The sequence below is a fragment of the Polyodon spathula genome, chromosome 12 (genome assembly GCF_017654505.1).
Source record: "Polyodon spathula isolate WHYD16114869_AA chromosome 12, ASM1765450v1, whole genome shotgun sequence".
Taxonomy (NCBI): Eukaryota; Metazoa; Chordata; class Actinopteri; order Acipenseriformes; family Polyodontidae; genus Polyodon; species Polyodon spathula.
The window spans coordinates 8282572-8308200 of record NC_054545.1 but is presented as its reverse complement, the minus strand read 5'-3'; the positions used below and the strand labels follow the sequence as shown (position 1 = coordinate 8308200).

Sequence of the window (25629 nt, the reverse complement as noted above, 5' to 3'; positions counted from 1 at the left end):
GTGTCAGATTATGTGATGTCTCTGTTGTTTACAGCAATGCATACAGAATGGAGTTGTAGCCCTGAACTAATTTGTTTTATGTCCCAATCTGGATTTCACCTCAAAGGGCCGAGTAAGTAATAGAAAAGCACTAAATCAGTACACTGTACATTCTGGATCTACACCTTTTGAAATTCTGTGCTAGGAATTCCATGTAAGTGTGTTTTAAAACTTAGGAATGGGAAGGTTGTTTAAACAATACATTGGGTATAGTGACCACACTGCTGTTAACTGTGAAACAAGGAAGGGTTGCTAGAATCGAGAGAAAACGTACTTTAGATACACAGGTATTCATAAAGGCCCATCTGCTGACTATTAGGGAGCCATTGGCCGCAGCACAAACATACTACCATTACTGCTAAGTACAAAACTATTTGTTAGTCATTTAAAAGTAGACAAAATACATGTTTTTATACAATAATATTATTTGGAAGAATACAATAATAATAATAATAATAATAATAATAATAATAATAATAATAATAATAATAATAATAATAATAATAATGTTCAATATATTGCCACTGTAGATATTTTAAAATGTATCTAACTTTAAAAGCCTGGGCATTAGAGTTGCTATGGAAAGGCAATCTAATTTAGAATGTTGATGGAGATAAAGAAGCTCATGCTAAATCCTGGATCCCATTCCATGCTGCTTTATGACATGTTTCAGTCAGTTTGCACATGGTTATTTAGACGGATCATTTACAACAATGAAAGGAGTGGGGTTTTGTTGATGTTGGGCTACAGATATACAGTAGAGAGATCAACCCTGCATTGCTAATTAAACACAATAATCAATAATCAAAGCAGGAAAATAAAACTCAATTAGTTCAATTCATATCTTATCAGTAATGTGATCCAAAACTGGTAAAGAGATAAAGTGACACAAATATCAATTTAGTGTCTGTTGATCTTCAGGTAAGAAATCAAGTCTTTTTCTCTTGATGGATGCATAGCTTGGCAGCTCCTAGGAACTACGCAGTTTAGAAATTAATATATAGGGTCACTTTGTGGTCCAGCCTGGGCTTTGGACTAAATCTGAATGCATTCTTGTACAAACTGATAAACTAAATGAGCTCTATAAGTTGTTTTTTGGGAAGATCAGCATTTGTGAAGCAACACTAAACAGCAGCAGCACTTGTCACTGTCCAAAGAATAATTTTTGATGTGCTGTTTATAGATATGTAGGTTTTGTATAATCTTGCATACTAAAATTGGATTTCGTTTTTAAAAGTCCATATACCGGTATATAACTTTTTCGTTAACCTAGAACCACTCTTCATAATTCAATGTTTATAAATAAGTCTGCATGAGAGTGAGATAACAAATAAGTGTGCCTCACGCTCATGAAACGACCAATACATATACATTATATCTCATAAATGATATTTTGCATAGGTTGATGTGATCTTTGTTTTATATGTACTGTATATGGAGGGATAACCATGACATTTCTTGTTTTGTTTTTAGAATTAATGCTCTGTCACAATCAAGAAAGAACAATAACAAGACTTCAGCTGAGCCGAACATTGTCGTCCTAGCTTATATTTAAGTGTGTTCTTTTATTATAATTTTTCTGTTGTCTATGCTAAAATAGCCAAAATCACCAACAAAAGTCATGAGAGCATGAGCACAGCAACATGACTGACTGGCAGTGGAAAGGTTCCATAGTAGTTATCCTGTGAAGCGGACACTCTCCTCCTCGATGTAAACAAAGCAAACTTTCACTCAGTGGCAGTCTGGCAGGATGTGGTGCAGTAGCCTTGAACTGGCACTGCTGCATTCTTAAACAGGCGTAGACTCCCGGGGCACTGCCCCTAGCCAATCAGGACCTCCTGATCAGCTCAGCTGTGGGCAAGACTTCCTGTTTACCACAGCAGCAGCTCAGCTAAACCAGTGACAAGGTCCTTCCTGTCACAAAGAATCATTAGCTTCCTAAGGAATTCAAAGAGAAGCTTTTACAATTTCAGCGATTCTTTATTAGGCTCAGTTCTAAGACCCCCGTATTTTTCTACTTGTCAAGCAATACCACAGTTCACAAAAATGGAAAAAAAAAACATGCGTGAGTAATCACAACTGGAAATGAGAAGCAGCGCATAACTGTAATGCTCTGTGTGACAGCAGATGGCAGCAAACTGCCTCCATCCGTTGTTTTCTTATATGAGTAAATGCATTTTTGTAAATGCATCTTTATTAGATTTTTTTTTTTCCTCAAGTTGAGGGTAGGAAATTTGAGCTGCGTCTTAAATTCAAAGAAATATGGTATGTATCATTGTACATTTTTCTATCAATACAGTTGAGACATACGTTGGAATTGAGGAACCACCATAATATAATCACCAGGATTGATGTACTAAAGAAATAAGGGACTCAAATAGTTATAAATAACAGACTCTGTTGGGAAAATGTGAATGTATCTATTTGTCAAAATGACAAGAAGTTATAGTTCAATCCAATCTCCATAAGAATTAAAAGCGACAGCTAAACTAATCCTTTCAGAAAATTATTTTCTCAAGAACTACCTCTCAATAGTTAAACATATTCAACACAATGACACCATGTATGTATACTTATTTCATATTTTATTTTACACAACATAACAACACAGCAGTTGCTGTTTCTTTTTTCTGTACAGGGTTTTTCTTTCTTTCTTTTTTTTTTTTGCCTGAAAATAATGTCAATATCAATGTCACTTAAAGAAAACTTGATTTTTTTTCTTTAAAAATACCAACTTAATAAGACATCCCGTAACAAGTCTCTTTTTTTCCCTATAATATCCAGGAAATTTCATTTCCTTTGTAAAAAGGCCTTGTGTGAAATCTTTCCACCCCTACTCTACCCTCCAGACACCTAGACCCCATAACACAAAGTTATTTTCATTGGGTTCCTCCTACAGCTGAATCAGGAAGCCAATCTTTATGCAAGGGAAGGCACTGTGCTTTTCTTTTGCAGTCTTTCTGTTTTTTTTTTCCATTATTATTTACGTCATTGAATGCTGCTCTGCTTGCTGTCACAATGCCACATGGGCACAATTATGTTTATTCACAACCCTGCTGGAAGTAGCATTTATAAGCTGAGACAAGTACGGAATTCCAAATTCCTGCAAGGCAAACATCCCTTCACTGTTAGCTTTAAAAAGAAAAACTAAAAAAAACTAAACAAATAAAAAGATGCAAAAAAATAATAATAATTAAGTCACACAGTGCTTTCCAGTATCCACTCCGAACTTGAGAAGGTAGCTTTCCCACTATCTGAGCCTTCCAACTGCAACAACATGCCGTTCATTGATAGGCTCCGTTTAGACCACAAGCTTCCCAGCTTTTGAGAATTGATGTAGTAGTTGCACTTAGAAAAGTCTTCATTGAGAGAATGCCTGCGTTTTGCTCTCAAGTTCTCTGTTGGTAGGGTAAGGTATTTATTGGGCTTGGATTGTGCTCTTCTAAAAGATGGGTTCTGCTTAGGCTGGATAGGTGGAGAACGGCTGGGCTGCTGCAGCGCTGTGGAGTTATTACGGTTTGTGTTCTGAGTCTCGGCGTTGGGCAGAGTATCAATCTTGGGCTCAGCCGATGACTTCGGCCCAGGCTTACGTTTTGGCTTTGGAGAGCCAGACGTGCTGGAGGTCCAGTTCTGGGCTACCAGAGAGGTAGTGGTGGAGCAATCGGGGATGGAGCAGGTTTCTGATGACTGTGTCACAGTGTCTCTGTAGAAAGCCTTGTGACACTGGGCACTTTCCTCCTCCCCCAAGGCCAGCTTTGAGTTTGAGGGGGGTAGTGATCCCCCGCAGCCCTGGCCTTGAGCCCCATTGGTTTGGGAGTGCATGTTGCTGACCTTTGTGGCCTTGTTTGGGTCCCCACTGTTGCACACTTTATACCGGATCATCAGGATGATGATGAAGACAAGTACAGATGCCACGATGATCCCACCAATAATAATAATCATTGTACCACCGAGAAACTGGGATTGCATAAAGTGACAGCGGACATAATCCTGCTCCGTTGTGAATTGGATGCAACCCACAACCCTGGTTGCAGTGAGTGAGGTGATGCCATCATCATAGATAGCCAGGACACACAGGTCATAAGTAGTTCCCGCAGCCAAGTTATTAATAAGGAAGTTTTTGCTTGTGGGAGGGATCATTCTGGAAAACAAAGAAGACCTACTGTTAGAATATTAGGTTTTTATTCATAGCAGCAATATGATTAATAAAAGCAAGTATCTGATTGGAAGTAATCAATATAAACACAGAAAAAAGACTTACACGTTTACACAAACAACTTAATAATTCTCCATTAGAACTAGATGTTCTGTTTCACTGTCATTTCAACATCACAAGACTTTGTGCTGCTGTTTTTATCAGTGAGTTCAACGACAATTGAATCTAATTTACACTTATAATAAGGTACCATTTACTCCAAAATGGTGTTATCTGAGAACTACAGAATCATAGTGTGTCACAAGAATTTAGAAAATGAGGAGTGAGTCATCCACTTGGACAAATGTGAGAAAAATATGCTGCATTTAAAAGACCTTCAGATAACAAATAAATAATGTCCACAAAAACAAGATAGAGTCCATGAGTTATTTAAAGAATGTTTTAAAGTCAGTTTGTAAAAAAAAGAGATATTCATTTAATTATTTTACAAAAGTCTAGAAAAATGATTACCTAAATTAATTTGAGTTTGCTATTCATTAAACATCATGCATATCTATTGAAAACTCCATTATGCTAAATAAAAAAAATTAAAAAAAAATCAATAACAAACGTGTAGACTAGATGTCTTTCTCAATGTTTTGTGTTGGATAAGAATGCCCAGTTTTTCCAGTAGCTGTACATGAAACCTCCAAACACACCTGGCAGCTTCACACGATATGCCCTATCAGCTTCTAGATGTCATTGACAGGACTGCTAATTTCTTTGTTCAGCAGTCCAAAACATCCAAGATTGTCAGTCTTTTCACAATAATGCAAATGACAAATTGCCTTTGAAAAGTGTGACCATCACATTAGCAGTCTTCTAGGTGTAAGCAGTTAGCATACTTTGATCTACATCACCTCGGCAAATACCAGACAGATGGACTGCAAATGGTGATTGATTTTTATACACCCTACACCAAATTTGATAACCTCTGATTTCTTATTTATTTATTTTTTTAATGGAATAAACTATAAGATCAGTTTCATGAAACTTGTTCACAGTGCCCTATTTCACATAGCAAGTTATTTCATAAAATGACATAATCGGATTAAAGATCATCTTAAACCCTACAATAGAATAGCACTGGGATAAGTAATACCCCCTTTTTATTTGTTACCATTAACGCAGAAAAGTGCATTACACAACAACAAACACTTCAATATAAGTCTCTGACATGCTGCAATAGGGGCAGTCTAAGTGTTCACCCTGAATGATGGCAATGGATTAATAAATCAATGAAAGATGATTTCATCCTGGAAAGTACACAAGATACACTCCAATAAAAGTCCTACCTGTAAACAAGGGAGTCATCGTAGGTGCCATTGTATTGGATTTGGAACATGCGGATACCCGGGATGTTCCTCTGAAAATTAAATTTAATAAGGGCCGTTGATGAGGTTGCCTCTGCAATCACCACCCTTTTGTCCTGGTTTATCTTTGTGTCCCCTGTGTTGTTGCTTGTGTTGGAACCAGATTTAGTGGAAGTGGATATATCTGAGGAGCCAGGGTCAGGCTCCTGAATGTTGTTTGTGCTGTTAATCAAGTGGGGGAGCTTGATTATGTTCAGGTCCACTACTTGAGTGGCTTCCCCAGCTGGATTGGAAGAGATGCATGTGAAAGAGCCTGTGTCCTTCACAGTGGTGATGAGGATGTCAAGCGTCCCGTTATCGTAAACAAGTGCCCTGGAAGAGTTGGAGATGAGCTTGCCGTCAGGCGAAATCCAGTGAATAGCTGGTTCTGGGTCCCCTCTGGCTTTGCATCTCAGTGTAGCCCGCTGGCCTTCCAAAACCCTCATCTCGTGTGTATGGCGAGTGATGAGTGGAGGCTCGCACAAGAACTCCTCTTCTGGGATAGACCAAAAGTATCGTCCCGTTAAATGGTATGGTGTGGCACAAGTCTCTAAATCATCCTCCCGTGTGAGCCGCCTCAGCCAAAGCAGTTCGCAATTGCAGTGCAATGGGTTCCCCCCAAAGCTTAGAGCAAAAGATGAAGAAGTCGTGATATCTGACGTAGCCAGAGCCTGAGCACGCTGGAAGAGTGGATCTGGTGGGAGTTTCTGCAGTTTGTTGGAGGTAACATCTAAGCGTGTTAGCTTGTGGAGGTGGGAGAAAGTTCCCTCAGGGATGTAGTCAATCATGTTGTGATCCAGGCTGAGTGTGTGCAAGCTAACCATTCTCTCAATGGCTTCCCAAGGGATGGTTTCCAGGTTGTTATAGGATATATCCAACTCTTCCAATGCCAAAACATCATTAAAAGCCTCTGAGAAGATGTGAGTGAGCTGATTGTTGTTTACAATTAAGTGATGAAGGTTGGAGAGACCGCTAAATATATCATTGGAAATCTTAGTTAGTCGATTGCTGTTTAGATGTAAGGCCCGCAAGTTGCGGAGGTCAGCAAAAGCATGAGGAGTGATGAAGCTAATTGTATTCCTAGACAGGGTAAGGTCCACCAGGCCGGTCATGTTGGCAAAGTCTTTCCGTTTGATGCTTGAAACAAAGTTATCGGCCAGACGCAACTCCACGGTACGCCGGTCGATGTTCGGTGGCACAAATAGAAGCCCTTTTTTGGCACAGAGTGTTGCAAGGTTGGGGGACAAATTTTGACAGACACAGCGCTTTGGACAGATCTGGGCCTTAACTGCCATGCCAATGACCAGCAGATAGAAAAGCAGTTTTTCCATTGTAAGTCAGGTTCAAACACCTGCAAAAAAGGGAAAGAATGGAGATAATTAATAATCCTGGTCATAGAATACATTTTGCAAAAACTTTTATTATGTATTTATGTTTCAAATGCTTTCTACTTTTGTTTTTCATATTACAATCTCTAATATGTAACCTGCCGCCTTCAATAGCTGACAGAAAAGGAGTTCCCAAAATAGAACACAATGAGATTTCAATAATTTTAAATGACATTATACAGAAAGTATATGAAGCAGTAAGAATAGCCTATAATAATAATTAAGTAGTAGAAGAAAAATATTCCGACATATGCAAAAAGTTAATCAAATGAAGCTTGCAGTTTAAACAAGATATTAGTTATTTATAAAGTCTCCTTAGTGGTTAACTAAAAGGTTGGAAGGCAGTCAGACATTAGCCTAAGTTTCTATTTAATGCCCTGTGTCTGGCAGGTAAAATAAACATTTCCTCAGCACAAGCTAGTTGCTATTTATCATCCCCTGCCCTCCATCATTTCACTTTACTGAACTCTCCGGCAGGCACAATTTAATTTTACAGTTTAAACTTAAAGGCATCACAAAACAATTCTAAAATGGAAAACTGCTGGGTTTTATTATTCATTCAGAGCGTTCACGGTTGGCTGGCTGGCTGCAGTGCACTCGCTGTGCTGGAGGAAAAGACTGCCATGCTACATTTTCCATCAGAGGATTTTTATTGCTAGCTATCAAATAAAGAGTTAATTTCCTTTCTTACAAAACGTATTTCGCAACATGGATGATGTGTTTACATTAGTAACTAAAAATGAACAAAAACATGGCATCTAAAGGATAAGTTAGGATATGGTTTATAAACATGAAGTAATATGGAAATGTGAAAAATATTGTATCACTGATATATCAAGAAGTTTTAAACAGTGTGTCAGTGGAAAGGTAAATACCTACTCAACACCATCTGTAATGGAACAAATGGTTTCTGTGATACATTGCTTTGAAACTGTAGCAGTGGCAGCTTTGCAAAAGAATGCCAGGAAAGGGTTAATGTTTCTTGTTAAACACCCTGATGGAAATGCTTAAATACCGTAATAAATATAACTGTAGTGGTACACATGTAACACTTTCAACTGTCAACACTTTCATTATCAAATATATTACTTATAGTTATATAATACAAACTGTGGCAGGGTAGAGCCCAGTCTGTAAATAAAGTACTGGAGGTGTGTGTTTTGGTGGTGGTTGGCAGGGATCAGGTTAATTCCTATCCCTGCCAAATACATGTCAGAATGTGGTTGTTCCAAAATGAGATGATTGGTGCTAATTGGGAACAGCCACAGAATATAAGAGAGTTTAAGGGTTACAAATGGCAAAATCGTAGAGGAAGAAAAAAAAATAGCAAATATGTTAAATGATTACTTTTCACAAGTTTTTACAAAGGAAGATACTGACAACATGCCCCACATGTCATCCAGTTCCTATCCAGTTTTAAATAACTTTAGCATAACTGAAGCAGAAGTGTTAAAGGGACTAGGAGCTCTTAAAATAAACAAATCCCCTGGGCCGGATGAGATCCTCCCAGTAGTACTCAAAGAAATGAAAGAAGTAATTTACAAACCGCTAACCAAGATCATGCAGCAGTCTCTTGACACAGGGGTGGTACCAACAGACTGGAAAATTGCAAACGTAATACCGATCCACAAAAAGGGAAACAAAACTGAACCAGGTAACTACAGACCAGTAAGCCTGACTTCTATTATATGCAAACTTATGGAAACTATAATAAGATCCAAAATGGAAAATTACCTATATGGTAACAGGGTACTGGGAGACAGTCAACATGGTTTTAGGAAAGGGAGATCGTGCCTAACTAACTTGCTTGATTTTTTTGAGGATGCAACATCGATAATGGATAATTGCAAAGCATATGACATGGTTTATTTAGATTTCCAGAAAGCTTTTGACAAAGTCCCGCACAAAAGGTTAATTCTCAAACTGAACGCAGTTGGGATTCAAAGAAACACATGTACATGGATTAGGGAGTGGTTAACATGTAGAAAACAGAAAGTACTGATTAGAGGAAAAACCTCAGAATGGAGTGTGGTAACCAGCGGTGTACCACAGGGATCAGTATTAGGTCCTCTGCTATTCCTAATCTACATTAATGATTTAGATTCTGGTATAGTAAGCAAACTTGTTAAATTTGCAGACGACACAAAAGTAGGAGGAGTGGCAAACACTGTTGCAGCAGCAAAGGTCATTCAAAATGATCTAGACAAGATTCAGAACTGGGCAGACACATGGCAAATGACATTTAATAGAGAAAAGTGTAAGGTACTGCACGCAGGAAATAAAAATGTACATTATAAATATCATATGGGAGATATTGAAATTGGAGAAGGAATCTATGAAAAAGACCTAGGAGTTTTTGTTGACTCAGAAATGTCTTCATCTAGACAATGTGGGGAAGCTATAAAAAAGGCTAACAAGATGCTCGGATACATTGTGAAAAGTGTTGAATTTAAATCAAGGGAAGTAATGTTAAAACTGTACAACGCACTAGTAAGACCTCATCTTGAATATTGTGTTCAGTTCTGGTCACCTCGCTATAAAAAAGATATTGCTGCTCTAGAAAGAGTGCAAAGAAGAGCGACCAGAATTATTCCGGGCTTAAAAGGCATGTCATATGCAGACAGGCTAAAAGAATTGAATCTGTTCAGTCTTGAACAAAGAAGACTACGTGGCGACCTAATTCAAGCATTCAAAATTCTAAAAGGTATTGACAGTGTCGACCCAAGGGACTTTTTCAGCCTGAAAAAAGAAACAAGGACCAGGGGTCACAAATGGAGTTTAGAAAAAGGGGCATTCAGAACAGAAAATAGGAGACACTTTTTTACACAGAGAATTGTGAGGGTCTGGAATCAACTCCCCAGTAATGTTGTTGAAGCTGACACCCTGGGATCCTTCAAGAAGCTGCTTGATGAGATTTTGGGATCAATAAGCTACTAACAACCAAACGAGCAAGATGGGCCGAATGGCCTCCTCTCGTTTGTAAACTTTCTTATGTTCTTATGTTCTTATAAAAAGAGAGTTTGAAGCTCTATTAGGGAGATGAATGCCAGGGAACTGGTAACAGGAGAACCAGTGTGTGTTCAGCCAAGGAGTGTCTAGCAGATAAGGTATTGTGTGTTTATACCTGAAGGAAATGTGTGTTACTGGTAAACAGCTTAGCTGTCTGGTGTAGGTAAAAGTAAAATTTGTTGGGAAAACGGCTTAGCCGTCCTAACCCTTTAGTTAAGGAAAGCTGTGTTTAGTCTAGGTCTCCGTGGAGACAGGCTTTTTGTTTTGTTTTTAGTTTGATTTTTAGTTTATTAAAAGTTCACGAAAGTGCTGAAGAGTACCGTTCTGTGTTTGTGTCTGTTATTTTAAAGGACGTAAATGAGCCTTGGCTGAAAGCTTTGTTACAAAACACACAGAAAGATCAGGCGGAATATATAATATAAACCATGACCTTCACAGAACATTTGCAGATGATTCATTGATTCATTGAATTAAATTTGGAAAGGCACTTTGGCTAGAAGAAATTCCAACATGAGGAATTGATAATAAATTAATATTAATTGATTTTTTTTTTTTTTTTTTTTTTTTTGCGAATCTAGTTATTCACAAAGGTGGTCAGGAGTGTTATCTAAACAAACACATTGCACTGTGGATAATCCAAAAGAGAGTAAATATACAATGTTAAGACCAAGAACTGAAGAATTTAAGAAAACATCAAAAGCAAGAAAATGAAAATCCAAGGGGAAAAACCTTTGCATACATCTCATACATTTGTTCAGTGGGAGATATGTATTGTTTTCTTCACTAAAGTGTCTCTTGTATGTTGTAATCATATTGATTTGTTTTCTCCAGGCAATGATATGCACCAAGAATATTATGATCTGCTACTCAATCTATAAAGAAAAAAGAAAAAAGAAACATCATATAATGTATAGAACGTCCTATTAGTCAGAATATATTATCACACTGTAATATCATGTGATAATATATTCTAACCCATAAATTAGCATGTCTCAATGCTGCCCCAAATGCTAATGTAAGGATTTAAAAATCAGTACTTAGTTAGAATTAGCAACTACCTATAACCCTGTTATGCAAGCTGTGCTTAAAATGTAAGATATGTCCTGTATACTCAGATGGAGGCTTTGCAAAATACTTTCTTATGAGGAGGTATTTATATAGGACCAGGAATAATCAGCTCTGAATTGCTGATTTCCATAAGCTCTCCTGTAAACGAGTCCCTACTGCAAGTGGTGCTGGGTATCCAAGTGGTAGGCTTTTTACCGTCAGACTTCAAGAGATCAAAAGCCTGCAAGATAAGCAGTCTAGTTTTTAAAGGAAATTCCTATCTGATGTCTCTTAATAACAAATCGAGGTCATATGAAAAGATAATGAACCCGAAATTGCATGCTGGAATGAATCCAGAGCAGGGAACGAAAGCTCATGTGCATTACCTGGCAATAATGGCTCAGATTGATTTTTTTTTCATCCTCCTCCTGTTTATAAGAAGGCTGCCTATGGTGGTTCAACAAACTGTACTTGATTTTGCCAACCCAAAACGGTACCCAATCAGTGTCTTAGCTGATAGCTTAAAACTGTACCAGTAAGGAAAATGCATGTTTCCAATTTCGATTTTGCTGTATTGTGTGACAACTGTCCTAGACACCTTCTACATAATATTTTAATTTAAACAGTTAATAATGTTTGCAGAACTCCACTCTATTTGTAAGCATTTCCGTTAGTGATGTTAATAAGGGTTCAATGAAGCAGCACTGGGGGAAACACAGGCAGGATTAGTACAGTTTTAAAGGGTGCCAGTGTTTAGATTCACTCATTTTAGATCATTGAATTACTGCAGATCACTGTATAATTCCATTCTTTATAACCCACAACCCCATATACTCAAAAGGCCATACTGTGAGAAGAATTTGACTGCAAGGTAACTTACTGTGTAATTACACTGATAAAAACAAGGTTTTGTGCCATTCCCTTGTTTGTTAGTGGACTTAATAAAGTGCTCAGGCACCTAAACCAGATCTAACACCTCCTAGTATGCCATTGCACACCCAACTCCAATATTTACAATCTCCACTAATGAAGCACACGTTACAACCTATTTCTCCACCCTAAACTGCTGTCAGGATTTAATCTGCAGTCACAGTGGTGCTGTGATCTCTGAACTTGTTCAACAACTGTAGCGAGAACAGTATGAAAACTAAACTAGAACATTAATGTTTCCTAATCATTGAGCATCAAAAATCCCTGCATGTTCAGATTTGTTATGTAGCATCATCTCATTATTCATCACAGCAGTTCTCCATGTAATATTATTCATCGATACTACCCAGTTCTAAATAAATAGCCAATCATCAGAATGTGCTCACTCATTTATTTGTGAGAATAAATATACATTCAAACCACATGGCTTGCATCAAACACATCCAAAAAAAAAAAAAAAACCTGAAAAATAACTAATTGCTCTGTTCAACGTTCCCTCCATGTGCTGTACTATTAGGGTTATTTATGCATACCACTTTACCATATTGTAAGGCACATTCAACTACTGTAGAACTCCACCTAGATTCAAATAAGGTCCACAGTAGTGTCTGGAAAAGCTACTCAAGTAAGACATTAGAGGACGTCTTTTTCTGTCTAGAAAAAAGATACAACTGATAGTGTTCAGTAACACGCAAATGGCAAATCTAGAAGCACTGGTCATGCATATGATTTTAAAACAAAATAATCCAGCAAATCCTTGACATTCTGTTACTCTGTAATTTGTCTGGGTGGCAATAAGAAAGGTATCAATGTTAATATAATTGACAATTGAGTTGATTTTTATGTTTGAGTGAGATAATGCTTTCCAATAGGAATTTAATTCCCCATACTGATCTACCTTCAGGGGCAAGAGTTCAAAGTGGGGCAGATGTATTCACCATCAATCACATACCCTACTTAAAAATCTGCATCTCATCGTAATTCACTGGCAATTACAAGCATGTGCCACATTGCAGTGACAAGACATCATCAAGAAGCCTCATGTTTATTAAATAAGATGAGAATGAAAATAAACAAATGTAAACACATTCTGAGGCAGCACTGGTGTACTATGTATAACGAGATATCACGAGATGTCAGCAAAAGCAGTCAGCACTATGAGTTTACTGGTTTAAGCCTAAAATGGCTGGTCATCTAGCTGTCTGAAGTATGGGTAAATCATTCTAGCATAGAGAAATGGTACATGGACCAGAGCTAGCTGCTCCTGCTGTAGATTATACCAGAGCCAGCAGCAGTAGTACAAGTCCATAGAGACTCAGCACACTGAATGCTGCTAAACCCATATGCTGCTGAGCGGGATGGGACTAGAAACAAATCTGGTGGTTTTTGTGAATATTATAAAATATAGAGCAGAAAAAAATAACAACAACAAAAATTGTGGAAAAACATCAAAAGTGTACAGGTACGTATTTTCTTAAAATGTTCAACTGTGCCGAAGAAGAAAAGAGAGGTGGACTCCAAACAACACAAATATAAATGTTGTTTTATTACTGCTGTTACTACATTTTACAGAATACTGGTATTTTGCAGGGCAAGATAATTGTAGTTTAAATATGAATAAAGAACTGGGAGCATTTACTGGGTAACATTTACTTACTTTGCCTTTATCCTGATTTTTATTTGGTGGCTTTTCCAATGACTTTATTATTAGAATTATGCTCTCATCCATTTTACTATCTGCACCAAAATACTTTACATTATGACCAAGTCTGACCCTGACTTCATTCAACAACTAGCTCTCCATCTGTTGTTGAAGGAAGATATTTCTCAGTAATCAAAAACAAAGCCCATCCGTCGAGGACAGCAGTAAAGATCAAGTTAGCTCTTTCAACAGGAAAACTGTTATGGATGCAGTATCTAAACTACAGGCTACAGAATGTCTGAAGACATGAATAGTATCTTGTTACATTGTTCACAACAGGTGTGGCTTGTCAAGTATTAAAGGTTTCTGTGATTTGGGCCACTGTAGCGCATCTGTTGCTTGTCACAATGGACTAGATCGACCAGAGTTGCGCTTTACAGGAAGAGGAGACACATTAGTGAATACAAGCACACAGCTTATTTCGTAGGGCTAGTGGATCACGTCACAAATGTACATTCAAACAAAATGAGTGCGAGCCGTCCTTTCAATTTGAATCACCCATGTTTAAGAATAAGATGGTATGCTCTACAATCACTCGAACCCTAGAACTAAAAGCGTCCGATATCAATACCTACTGACAGTCTATTGTGACCCCAAGCTGCTGTCAGGATTTAAGCTGAGGTCACAGTGGAGCTATCATCTCCGAACTTGTTCAACAACTGTAACGAGAATGGTATGAAAACTGAACTTGAATATTAATGTTTCCTAACTACTGAGCATCAAAAATCCCTGCATGTTCAGATTTGTTATGTAGCATCATCTCATTATGTATCACAGCAGTTCTCCATGTAATATCATTAATCGACACTATCCAGTTCTAAATAAATAACCAAACATTAGAACTGGTTCACCCATTTATTTGTGAGAATAAATATACATTCAAACCATATTCCCGTGGCTTGCAACATATACCTTGAGAAATAAAAGAACTGAATACAACTAATTGTCAGTTCTTAGCATAGCTACAAAGAACATGTTAATTTCTCAACTTTCACTTCATTGACAGTTTTTTTTTTTTCAAATAAAATACAAATGTAGAAACGGGTGATTGAATTTTGAATGAAGCTTTAAGCATGAAAATGCCCTGCCCTCTTCAAACTACCGGTAGTTAAATTGTCAATTTGTCTGAAGGGACTTTTCATACAGTGCACTGGAGGGTGATAAATGCCATAATTAACATGATCTTTTTAGCATGATATTCTATATGCTGGTCAGCGCACTAAACCATGAAGCTGAACCTGACGATGTTTGTATCTGTATGAAACGTATCCTGCTTAACCAACTGTAAAATACAGAATGAACCTTACATTCTGTAATCCAAAACTTCATATCTGTAACCTAGATTCTGTGCTCTAAACTTAAAGTATAATATTTTGCCTATTAAGAATACAAAAAAAAAAAAAATCAGGTTGCAGAACTTAGGGCCAGATATCAAATGAGAGTTTTTTCCCCTCAATTCTTCCTGCTAGTGAAATTTGAAATGGGAGTGTCAGAAAAGTGATTTTTTTTCCCCCTCAACTGGAGTTATGAATAATTGTGCAAGTCCACCTACAAGTGCGAAATTCAAACAATATGTTTTCCGCAAATCACAATGTTGGGGAAAAATAGTTTTTACTTCAATTAAGTAATTAGTATACAAGTCAACTATTTGAATACTATTTACTCACATCAAGAGTAAGCTTAGAGCTCGACTGACCTTTGTTTAATTTAACATTAGTTAAATATATAAACAATATATTATATTTTCATTGTTAAATATTTATCAAAAATGTATACCTGTGTCTCGACACATTCCCGCTAAGATGACTGCAGCTCCAACTGCGCAAACAGAGCATGCTGATATTCCAGGTAAGTTCTCAGTTTCAGATACTGGTACAGTAAAAGCATATGTCCATGGTACTAATGGTTTGGCTGTGGCCAAAGCACTCCCAACCTCTATGAGAATTGTTTGGGACACCCTTTATCTGTTATTGGGATTGGTTCTCAGGCAGATCCTCCACCCCAAGTGGTTTTGGCAGATTTTCAATCCTGAGAAGTTTTTCTTTACTCAAATTACTCAAATTTTAAATCATAATATATATTTTTAATATAATCTGTATTCTGTGGAACAGCTGAAACACTGTTCATGGAGTAGGTGAAAACCAGGTGAAGACAAAAATGCCTGAATGGGGCACAAAAACAGTGTAAAACATCTTGAAAACTGTACCTCTAAAAATTGAAAAAAAAAACATTATGATGTGAATTCATACCTGTTTAATAATGTAGTATAATTAGATAATCATTAGATAATTATTGATTTAGCGCCCATCCAGGCAGGTTTGTATTGTTCTGAAAGCAATTTATGTTTTGAAAAAAATTGAAAGTTCATATAATGATATATTTTATATAATACGTAGACCACATCTACAGAAGTTTATATTATATTTCAAGTTTAGAATGCAGACTATTTTAAAAGGCTAATAGAGGTTTCTTAGGTTTATTTTTCAAATGCACGTCCAACTTTGCCAATTGAAACCACCTTGTGGAGTCTATGCCACGTCATGTTAAGGCTGTGATCAGGGCAAACAGTGTCCCAACCCCAGATTAGTTACTGGTCCTAATAATGTAGCCAGGCAGTGTACATTCCCTGTCATGGCTGTCAATGTTAAACTCATTAAAACAGAGTAAAAGTAACTCTTCAGTAAAAGCTTTGTGAATTGAACCCATTGGTTCAGTTGCTTCTTTTAAAGGTAACTGTATCTGAGGTATCTTCAAAAGATAAATTTGCTAGCTGTGCAGATATGCCCTTTTCCTGTATGTCTGATCATCCGGCTTCTCCACTTGAATTTTAAGGACACTGCCGGGGGCTGAAACTGACATGTTTACCTCAAATCTGCAGCTTTCCTTCCCATGTAACCACTGAACATAAAGTACATAAGGGGAAAATATAAATCTGTAAATATACTTAATAACATCAGGAGTCAGGCTAAGAGAATTCAGGAGACAACACACAACAAATAAAATAGACAATCAAAGAGTTTGGTTCTTTCTTAAGCCCATCTGTTTTATCTTCCTTTACTATACCCCCTGGGTGAACCTGACCCATGCTTCTCAGTAGAGTAGATGTTATTAAGTATATTTACAGATTTCTATTTTCCCCTTATGTACTTTACGTCCTCCATCAGTGAGAGTTGAATTTGGAAATCCTAGCTCTGCCTGACAATTCCATTTTCAACAAGTATAATCTCAGCTTCATCTGCCTGTACCGTACAAACAACTTGAATGATCTAATTATGTATAGATGCAAGTATTATGGATTGATAAACCTCAAACATTTCAAAGCACAAGCAAAAACATATTCCAGCCCAATTTCCCAACATTAAAGTTTGTACTCACCACTGTGTTCATCACATCACTAATCTGGACATTTTAAATGTTAGTACAAAGGCTCTCCTGGTGGATGATGCAGTAAAATCTGACAATCGGGTAGCCAATGTAATCATCCAATAGCTTCACAAGTCCCCTTTTCTTCTCTACCATTGGAGCAGCACCATTAGTGGTTACACAAAAATATTTTTCATGTCAACTCCTAGTTCTTCGGGAATTCTTAACAAAAGTTTCCATGATATCTTCCCTCTTTGTAGTTGGATGCAGTGGTTTCAGACTTCACTGTTCCTCTCATATTCCATCTGAGGTACAATATCATAGCAATAAGTGTATATCGATGCTGCATTAGTTTTAAATCCTTTCTAAAGTTGAGGTCTTTTTTTTTTAAATGCCATAAACAAAACATACAGAGGCACCACATAAAAAGGGAGTTATAGTAACCAAATATGTTTAAATAACAAGATGGATATCATAACATACTGTCATATTAATACCACATTTGAATCATCCCTTACAGTTATATATTATTATTACACAATGCAGAATAACTGGGTTGGACATTTGATTTAAATTTGACCTCACATAAATGGTTACTGCATTTGTAACAGTCAAGAACGTCACATCTGAGTTGGAATGTGATGTCAAGGGGTTACAGGACTAATTGCTAGTGTGGCCAATAGCAAAAACTATGCTTGGTTATGTACTGTATTTGCAAACAGGATTGTGTGTAGAAATCAATCTAGGAGAGAGAGACAGAGAGACGGTGACAGAATAAACTAACTAAACTGTTATTTTTCATCTTTTTGACAAGTGCAATTGGCCGCTTTCTTCCAATTGCAGACCAAAATAAATGGTCTTGGTTCTCCCCCCGGGTGACACATAAAATGCTATTCACTGTCACTTATGTAAATGACCATCGTTACTGTAGAAAATATTTTTTAAAAAGCCTTCATGTCAGTTAGGATTCCATACTGGACATGCTCAATGCAAGATGTCATTAAGATGAGTAACCCTATTCATCAAAAGAAAGGCATGTGTTGCATTGTTTTATCGTCTGCCACAGCTGGTCAGAAATTCGAAGCAAAATGTGTGATTGAAAAGTCTTATCAAGATCCACATCCTAACACATTGCGGCAGCACTTTCTGTCTTCTTTTTGATTATATTGTCCTTTGAATATGAAGCATAGCTTTTTTTTTCAAGAGCCATGGTCATGTAGTGCATTGCACATCTCTGTATAGTAGATGGATTATGCACTAAAGTCAATAGAATTGTAGAAAGATGTTGACAGAATTAAATAAAAAGCTAATTCTATTACAAATTTATGTCTGGTGAGATGAAATAAAAATCTGATGCAAGTTTTGAACAGTGAGCTGTACTGGGCAGATTATTGAAGGAGGTGTTTCTGATTGGATAAGACAAGTTTGCTACTAATTTATGGATTATATAGGTCTCCCTAAGTCATTTTGAAAATGGCCTTAAGGATTTTGGAAAGGTGATAGACAGCATTTGAGACAGGTTCCTGCAGTGAAGCTCCAAATCCTTTAAGCACAAGGAATAGGACTGCAGGGCTACTGCACCGGACTGCAATCGACAATCCTACTGTAGATTAAGGGTAAAGCAGTCTCTATACATTTAGGTACTCAGAGCTATGATCAGCTAAGTGTTTTTGTGAAGCTTACTCACGCTCTATTGCCAATTTAGTGAGACCCATAGCCCTAGAAGTTAGGTTCAGTGATCTTTGCTGCTCATTCATTATCTGTTTTGTATATGTCTCTACTTCAGGATATTGGAAGATATTGTGCTCTGTCTTCCGGGTGAGACGTTTTTGTAAGTGACTCAGCAGCTGATGCACAGTTCACACACCCTAGTCTCTCTAAGTCGCTTTGGATAAAGATGTCTGCTAAATAAACAAATAATAATAATGTTTCTAAGTTGTGATTTTTTTTCTTTTTTTAAATGAGCTCTCATTATTGTTTCTTATATTCTTGGCTTGGAGCCAAGATGGCCACCGTTTGCACTGCCACATGTTAATTAAAAAAGTGTGAAATGCAGTCAGGTGTCAGTTGATTTATTAATTGTCAATTAACACCTGGCAACATGCTTTAAAAGAACAGAGACATGTTTGTTTAACAGCTGCAGCAGATATGGAGAGATGGTTCAGCAAAGGGAGAAGAAAGACAGAGGGGGGGAGGGCAAAAAGCAGCAGGTTGTGCTCTCTGAACTCTGCACCGAGATAGCTGTAGCTTGACTAAAAAAATAAGTGGTCTTCATTTGCATCTCTGTTATAAGGTTTACTATCGTGATAATATTTCTTTAAACTGGGGATACACATAACTATCTAATAACAAGATAATAACTTTGTAACTAATGGTTTCTTGCTCTTGCATGGTGCATACCAGTGTACTAAGTGTATAAATACATGGAAATGGCCTGTACCATAGTTTAGTTGTGTAATTACATAACAAGATGATGTTTACAAAGCAGTGTCCATGTGATTGCATAGCAGTTACCACAAAACAGCAGGAACCATTTGTATTTTACCCAGTTTTTATAATAAAAAAAATAAACAGATATTCATGTTTAGGAATATTTAAAAATAAACAAAACTACAAATCCCACAGTTCTATTGGAGCTGTACAGTCAGTCAGATTAGGGTCTGACAAATGTCGTAACAAAGAGATGTCATAATCGCCTGACAAAACGAAACAAGACTTGAAATCAGGGTACATTTCTGATACGTGAAGGTACCAAACAATAGCTTAATCTAAACAAGGGTACATTTCAATCCTCACTTCACTCATGAGCCTCTGCTTTCTGAGGGTCATCTGTCTACACTGCCCAGCAAGTGGCTGAGGTCATTTCTTTTTGTTTGAATTTATGTTGCTTATTGTTTTTCTAAGAGTGCATCTGACCTTCCACAAATTTCTTCTTGTCTTCTGCGGATAAAATCTGCTGACCATTGTTGTCGGTATTAGTATTGGCAGTGTTTTTGTTTGTTTTTTTAGTTAATGTAATGGTGGTAGAGTTTGTTTTTAAATACAAACCTGAGGTTAGCAGTTTTATGATCAAACTTGACCTAATCTTATTATAGAATACACGTGTCTTGTACCACCACTGTGTATTGATCACCATGTACAATACTACTACTACTCCTACTACTCCCCCACCCTCCTCATATTCAGGCACCCTGTTCGTGGCTCCAGCAAGAGAGACCTCCTCATGAATCTGCTCCTGGCTCTTGCTAAACTGGCCATTTACAAGACCAGGAAGCGGAAGATGAGCGGGGAAGGTCTCTTTGACTGCGGGGCCATGTTCAGGGCCCTCGTCCGATCCCAGGTTAAGTTGGAGCACGCCAACGCGGAGTCTGCTGGCGACATGGCTGCCTTTGTCGACCAGTGGGCTCTAGGGGGCATGCTCTGTACCACCTCCCCTTTGGGTTTGTTAATTTAATTTGTAGTCCTTTTTCTGTTTTTTTCGTTAATTTAGTTAAATGTCTATTTATTTAGCATCCTCTTTTATGAGGATGCTAATTTTAATTTTTTTCTCCAGTTGTCCCAAATGATGGCTGGAGGTGTGGATGGCCTTTTTAAGCATTTAAATAGGACTACTACTAATAATAATAATAATAATAATAATAATAATAATAATAAATACAATTCTACTGTAAATTATTGGATTTCACCAGATCATTTGCATATGGATTGGTGGTGTAATTGTCAGTGTTTTATTATGGCATTCCTTGGAGTGTTAGTGATTTGTACATCTCCTGTTTTTTTTTATTATTATTATTTAATTTCATACCATGTGCTTTCTTTCTTTACAAATTGCACTCTTCAGCCAATTGTTTATTTACATTACTGGAAATTATTCTCTTTTCAAAATAAAGGTCAATTCTGTCATATTCACAAATTTTGAGGGTTTGAAAAGCAGCTTGCCGTTGATCCCCCCACCCCCACAAACACACACACACACACACACACACACACACACACACACACACACACACACACACATAAAATACAAATTAAGTTTAAAACAGCAGGGAAGAATAACAACAGCTATCTTTCATTGTTATGTTCTTAACTCACTGACTTAGTTGTAAATATGTAAATATGCACCAAATGTGCAAAAAATCAATCAGCATTAGGACAACATATTAGTATTGTGCTAATTAACTGTTATTTAGCTTCTGAACGAGCTTCTTTCAGTGGTGTACTGCTGCAGTGAAAATCAATTTGCTTTTAACACAGAAGACATTCCAGTGGGTACTGCATTGGATATGCTTGATTATTTCTAGCCCTTTAAATGAACTGTTCCTCATTATACATTTAGCAACATTGTATATTAATGTATATTTATAGCTTGACTGCCACCTATTGGTATTGCAAATGCCCTGCATTTTAACCAAAAACATAAATAGAATATATAAGATCAATGCTATCATTTCTTAGCCTGCAGCATTTGAAGTGAGAATATCTCTTTTTTTTTTTTTTTTTTTTTTTTTTTTTTTTTTTTTGTAGAGTTGCTATTTATGTGACAGGCATAACTTTACATAATCGCAATATGCATGCTTCAATTACACAGATCACACAATATGTCAATAATGCAATACACATTCACCTTTAAATTAATTCCCAAATAAAATAACAGATTATGAAAAGTTGCATAATATCATATTATTTAAAAAAAACAAAAAATAAATACCCCTGCTGCACCTTTATCACCATCGACATGACTACAGCAGTTTGCAAATGACTATATCTATAATGATGTCATCAAATTTGTCATAACTTTGGTATCATAGCAACTAAAAATGAGATTGCCTGAATGATCAATTTTAGTGTAACAGTGTAGAATGACGTTGCGATGAATCTTCATGCATTTATATGTTTGTTTTGAAATTAGTTTATTTCTGTCATTTACTATACAATTATAAAATACTAGTAGTGAAGCAAAAGACACAAATGCCTGTTTACAAATCAACAGGACCTTAAGACACAGCACATCTATATGTCATATCATAGTATGCAGTTTAAGTCCACTTACACATATTTTGCCTTCTGCTATGATTTCATAACCTTTGCAAAAAAAAAAAAAAAAAACTACTCAATAAAGAAAAAGGAATAATCAAACGAAGAAACAAATTAATAATTTTGTGAATTCATTGTCATAATGCCAGCAGATATACTATTAATGTAGCCCCATTTTTTATGTTTCATAATCTCCGAAAGCCCTGGTGTTCTAAATAGACATAGACATCAGCCAATAAGAGTCTTACAACTGGTCTTCTCAGCTCACTTAGTGCTTAAGCAGGGAGTATGGTAATCTAGGGCATCCTGATCAACAGAGTCTGGCTTTCATTAAACTGCATCAGCCATAGGAATCTCATAATTCTTTGTTTGATTTTTTTTTAGCTCCGAGCAGCAGGCAACATGGATGAAAGCAAGCGTACTCCACAGTGAGACAATCTGAAGTCTTTCCAATTGGTGTGCTTTCATTACAGTGTAGCTCTCTCAAACCCTTTGAAATCTGACAGATGAGTTAGGCATCCAAACTTGTCTGGATTTTAAAACATCTTTGGCAACCAAAGGGAATGACCTTTTCTGCCATCGTTAGCCAGATTGAGTCACTTAAACACTTTAGTCTGGGGACTACTGCCTTTCTGTGCAAGAGATAGAACTCTCCCCTTTGAAGTTTATAATCCCAGCTAGTGCTGACTCCCTTTGGCCTGCAGCTCGGATTATTCAACTGCAAAAGGTATCGAAGCCCTTTTCTGCCAATGAAGCTGCAGGATGGATCATAAATTGAATTATAGCACCACCAGCCAGCTAAAGTAGCACTACAGTTTAGGTGCTTGACAGCTGAGACTGCAGATCTGAGAGTCTGAAATGTTGTCATTAAGGATTAATAATAATAAATAATAATAATAATAATAATAATAATAATAATAATAATAATAAATACAGGATAATATTCAGACTTTGTGGATTGACCATGAAGTCAAATTACACCATTTAACTTGATTTGTTAGATAGTTATTCCATTTTATATGTTTAGATACAGTTTATCTAGTCTGTTATTGCCTTAAAACTGCATTGGGGTATAAAGGCTTGTTAAAGTCTTCACTGCTTTATTTCGTTTGTCCTAACTGAGAAAAAACAAAGCATTAAGGTGTTTAATAATTCATGGATTACACCACAGGAGAAACATGTATAAATCTTGTCTGAAAGTACTTGATCTTGTTAATATTATGCTATTTCGCCGAACACTTTTGAACCCTTTTTAAAAATGTACTGACTTTGATTATTATAGTTTTAACAGGACTGAACAGCGCATTTAAAATCTTCATTTATATTTCTTCATAGTTATCAATAATCTCATATACGTGCTACGACTCACTGTCACTTGGGATTTGTTCTCTCCAATAATTTGTATAGCAACTATTAGAATGTCTAAATAGTCTTTATGAAAGTCAATAAATAAATAAATAAATAGGGCGGAGGGTGTTTATTATGTTATATCAAATAATAAACCAAAGTGACCTAAATGACTATGTTTTGCATTGGCTGAAACACAAAAACACAAAAATCAGTCAGAATTTAAATACTTAATATATTAATTATATATATATATATATATATATATATATATATATATATATATATATATATATATATATATAGTATAAGCAATGTTGAAATGTACAAATTTCTTTCTGAAATACTTTCTCTTTAACCAAAATCCACAAATCAGCAGCAGACCATAAAACATTTTTAGACTCCTGTTTGTAAAATTGAGGTCAGTTAGTCTTTTTTTCTTCTGCCATTTCTATACTGTGATCTGAACCAGTATCGGCGAGCACATTCCTAAAGCTTAGTGTGGTTTTATGCACTTAGGCAAAAAATACCAATGTAATTTGAGTCAGATAGACTGTACTTGATTTCACCATGTTTTTGGGCTAAACACCCCATTTTTACAGACAACGCAGTTTGGGAATAGGCAATGGTATACGTAAGCATAATCCCCAACGCAGCACGAAGCAAGGGAAATATACGACCTATCGTTATATGTAATTTACTGTACCATTTCAATTCATATTTCACTTGCAGCAGCCAAGGGAATCGTTATTTCAGCATGCTTCATGCATTTAAAGCTATTTTTATGCAATGATCTTTACATATCTTTACAGTTTTAGAGGACTGTCGTGACAGCCGCGTATACAGCCAAGTACAGTGAATGACATTTTGCAATAGCAGCCTACCTCTTAACAAGCATGCCTTGAAAACGCTGTTTGACCTTGCAGTGTATCTGAACACCAAATTAAAACCCCGAAAAGCCTTTCGCGATCGTACAGATCCACTGTAACAAAACGTGAACACCTTTGGCATCAAGGCAGCCATTTGGTTGATAAAAAATCAAAAACACGCAATGCCCAGCAAATCATTCAGTAATGACTGACTATAACCTGACATACACGTATACCTTCTAAAAAGGTAAATATAACAGACACATGTTATAAAAAGGGAAAGTTTACCTTGCAGAAAAAACATTAGCCCTGCTCAGTTTACTGAGCGTCAGGGAAATATAGTCTTCTCACTCCTCATTTTTTCCCCATGCTTTGGTTTTATTTTGTTCCATCAGATTTTCACGATATTCAGTGTCAATACAAGGTGTGATGCTTTTCTTACCGCACAACTCCGCGCAGCCCATTTCCCCCCTGCGCTCAAACAAAATACCATAGGTTTGTATACAAGAGTGCCTTTTGAATCCACAGACGCGCCTTGTAAAAAAAAAAATCCAACGCAAACAACGCAGACACAGTCAGATTCCAAAACAGGTCTCGAGAAGCCCTTCACCGGACACAGTTGCTTGTTTTTCCCTTTCAGTCAGTGCAAATGGAGCCATCCTCCTTCGGCTGGCAGGCGAGCCTTATAATTACGGCAGCTTTTCTCCGCATTAAGCCAGCTTGCTCTGTTTAGCTGAGCAAACGTCTCTGCAGTGAGAGCGATCAAGTGACTGAGATAGGGAACGCAGATCAAATCTCACCAGACAGGTCTTTGCACCGCTGCACCTAGCACTTCCCCCAGTTCAGCCTCCACGCTGAGTTAATCCTCAGAGTGATTGAGAGCCACCTACGCGTGTTCTCCATCCAAGTCTCCAGAAAGGGACGGTCCTCCGCCCTGTTGCAAGCTTCTTCCACCTCTTTAGCTCAGTAAAAGGATTTCTGACCAATAATTACAGGGTATATCTTTGTTGTTCTTATTTGGTAATAACAAAAATAAAAACAATGGAACAATAGAAATCTTTAAAAAAAAAAACAAAACAAAAAAAAAATATCAACTACAAGCTGCATTCTCGGTATTTATCCCCTGCATTCTTAGTGACCAGCCCTCTAAACACCACCGAGGCGTTAAACAGTGGAAGAGCAGAGATTTGTCAGGCTAAAACTGTTTTTCTTCTTTCAAAAGAATGCAAAGGAAGTCATCGTGGATTGGTTGAAGCTGACGCTCGATATCCTTGCTTCTGCATCTGTCACTCTGTGGGACTCACTAAGGAGTGTTGTTAGCATAGTTTTCACAGAAAACCTCAACACATAGAGA

At 36.9% G+C, this 25629-nt stretch overlaps 1 protein-coding gene across 1 annotated transcript; it reads right to left on the bottom strand.

The window, feature by feature from the left end:
• Positions 1 to 2662: 2662 nt before the first annotated feature.
• On the bottom strand, positions 2663 to 25282 carry lrfn5a (leucine rich repeat and fibronectin type III domain containing 5a). Its single transcript, XM_041265341.1, has 3 exons — positions 24564 to 25282; positions 5530 to 6937; positions 2663 to 4180 (listed from the first exon to the last, which is right to left on the bottom strand). Exons 2-3 carry the CDS (start codon positions 6915 to 6917, stop codon positions 3238 to 3240), a joined length of 2331 nt encoding a protein of 776 aa, XP_041121275.1. The 5' UTR covers positions 6918 to 6937; positions 24564 to 25282; the 3' UTR covers positions 2663 to 3237.
• Positions 25283 to 25629: the final 347 nt, after the last annotated feature.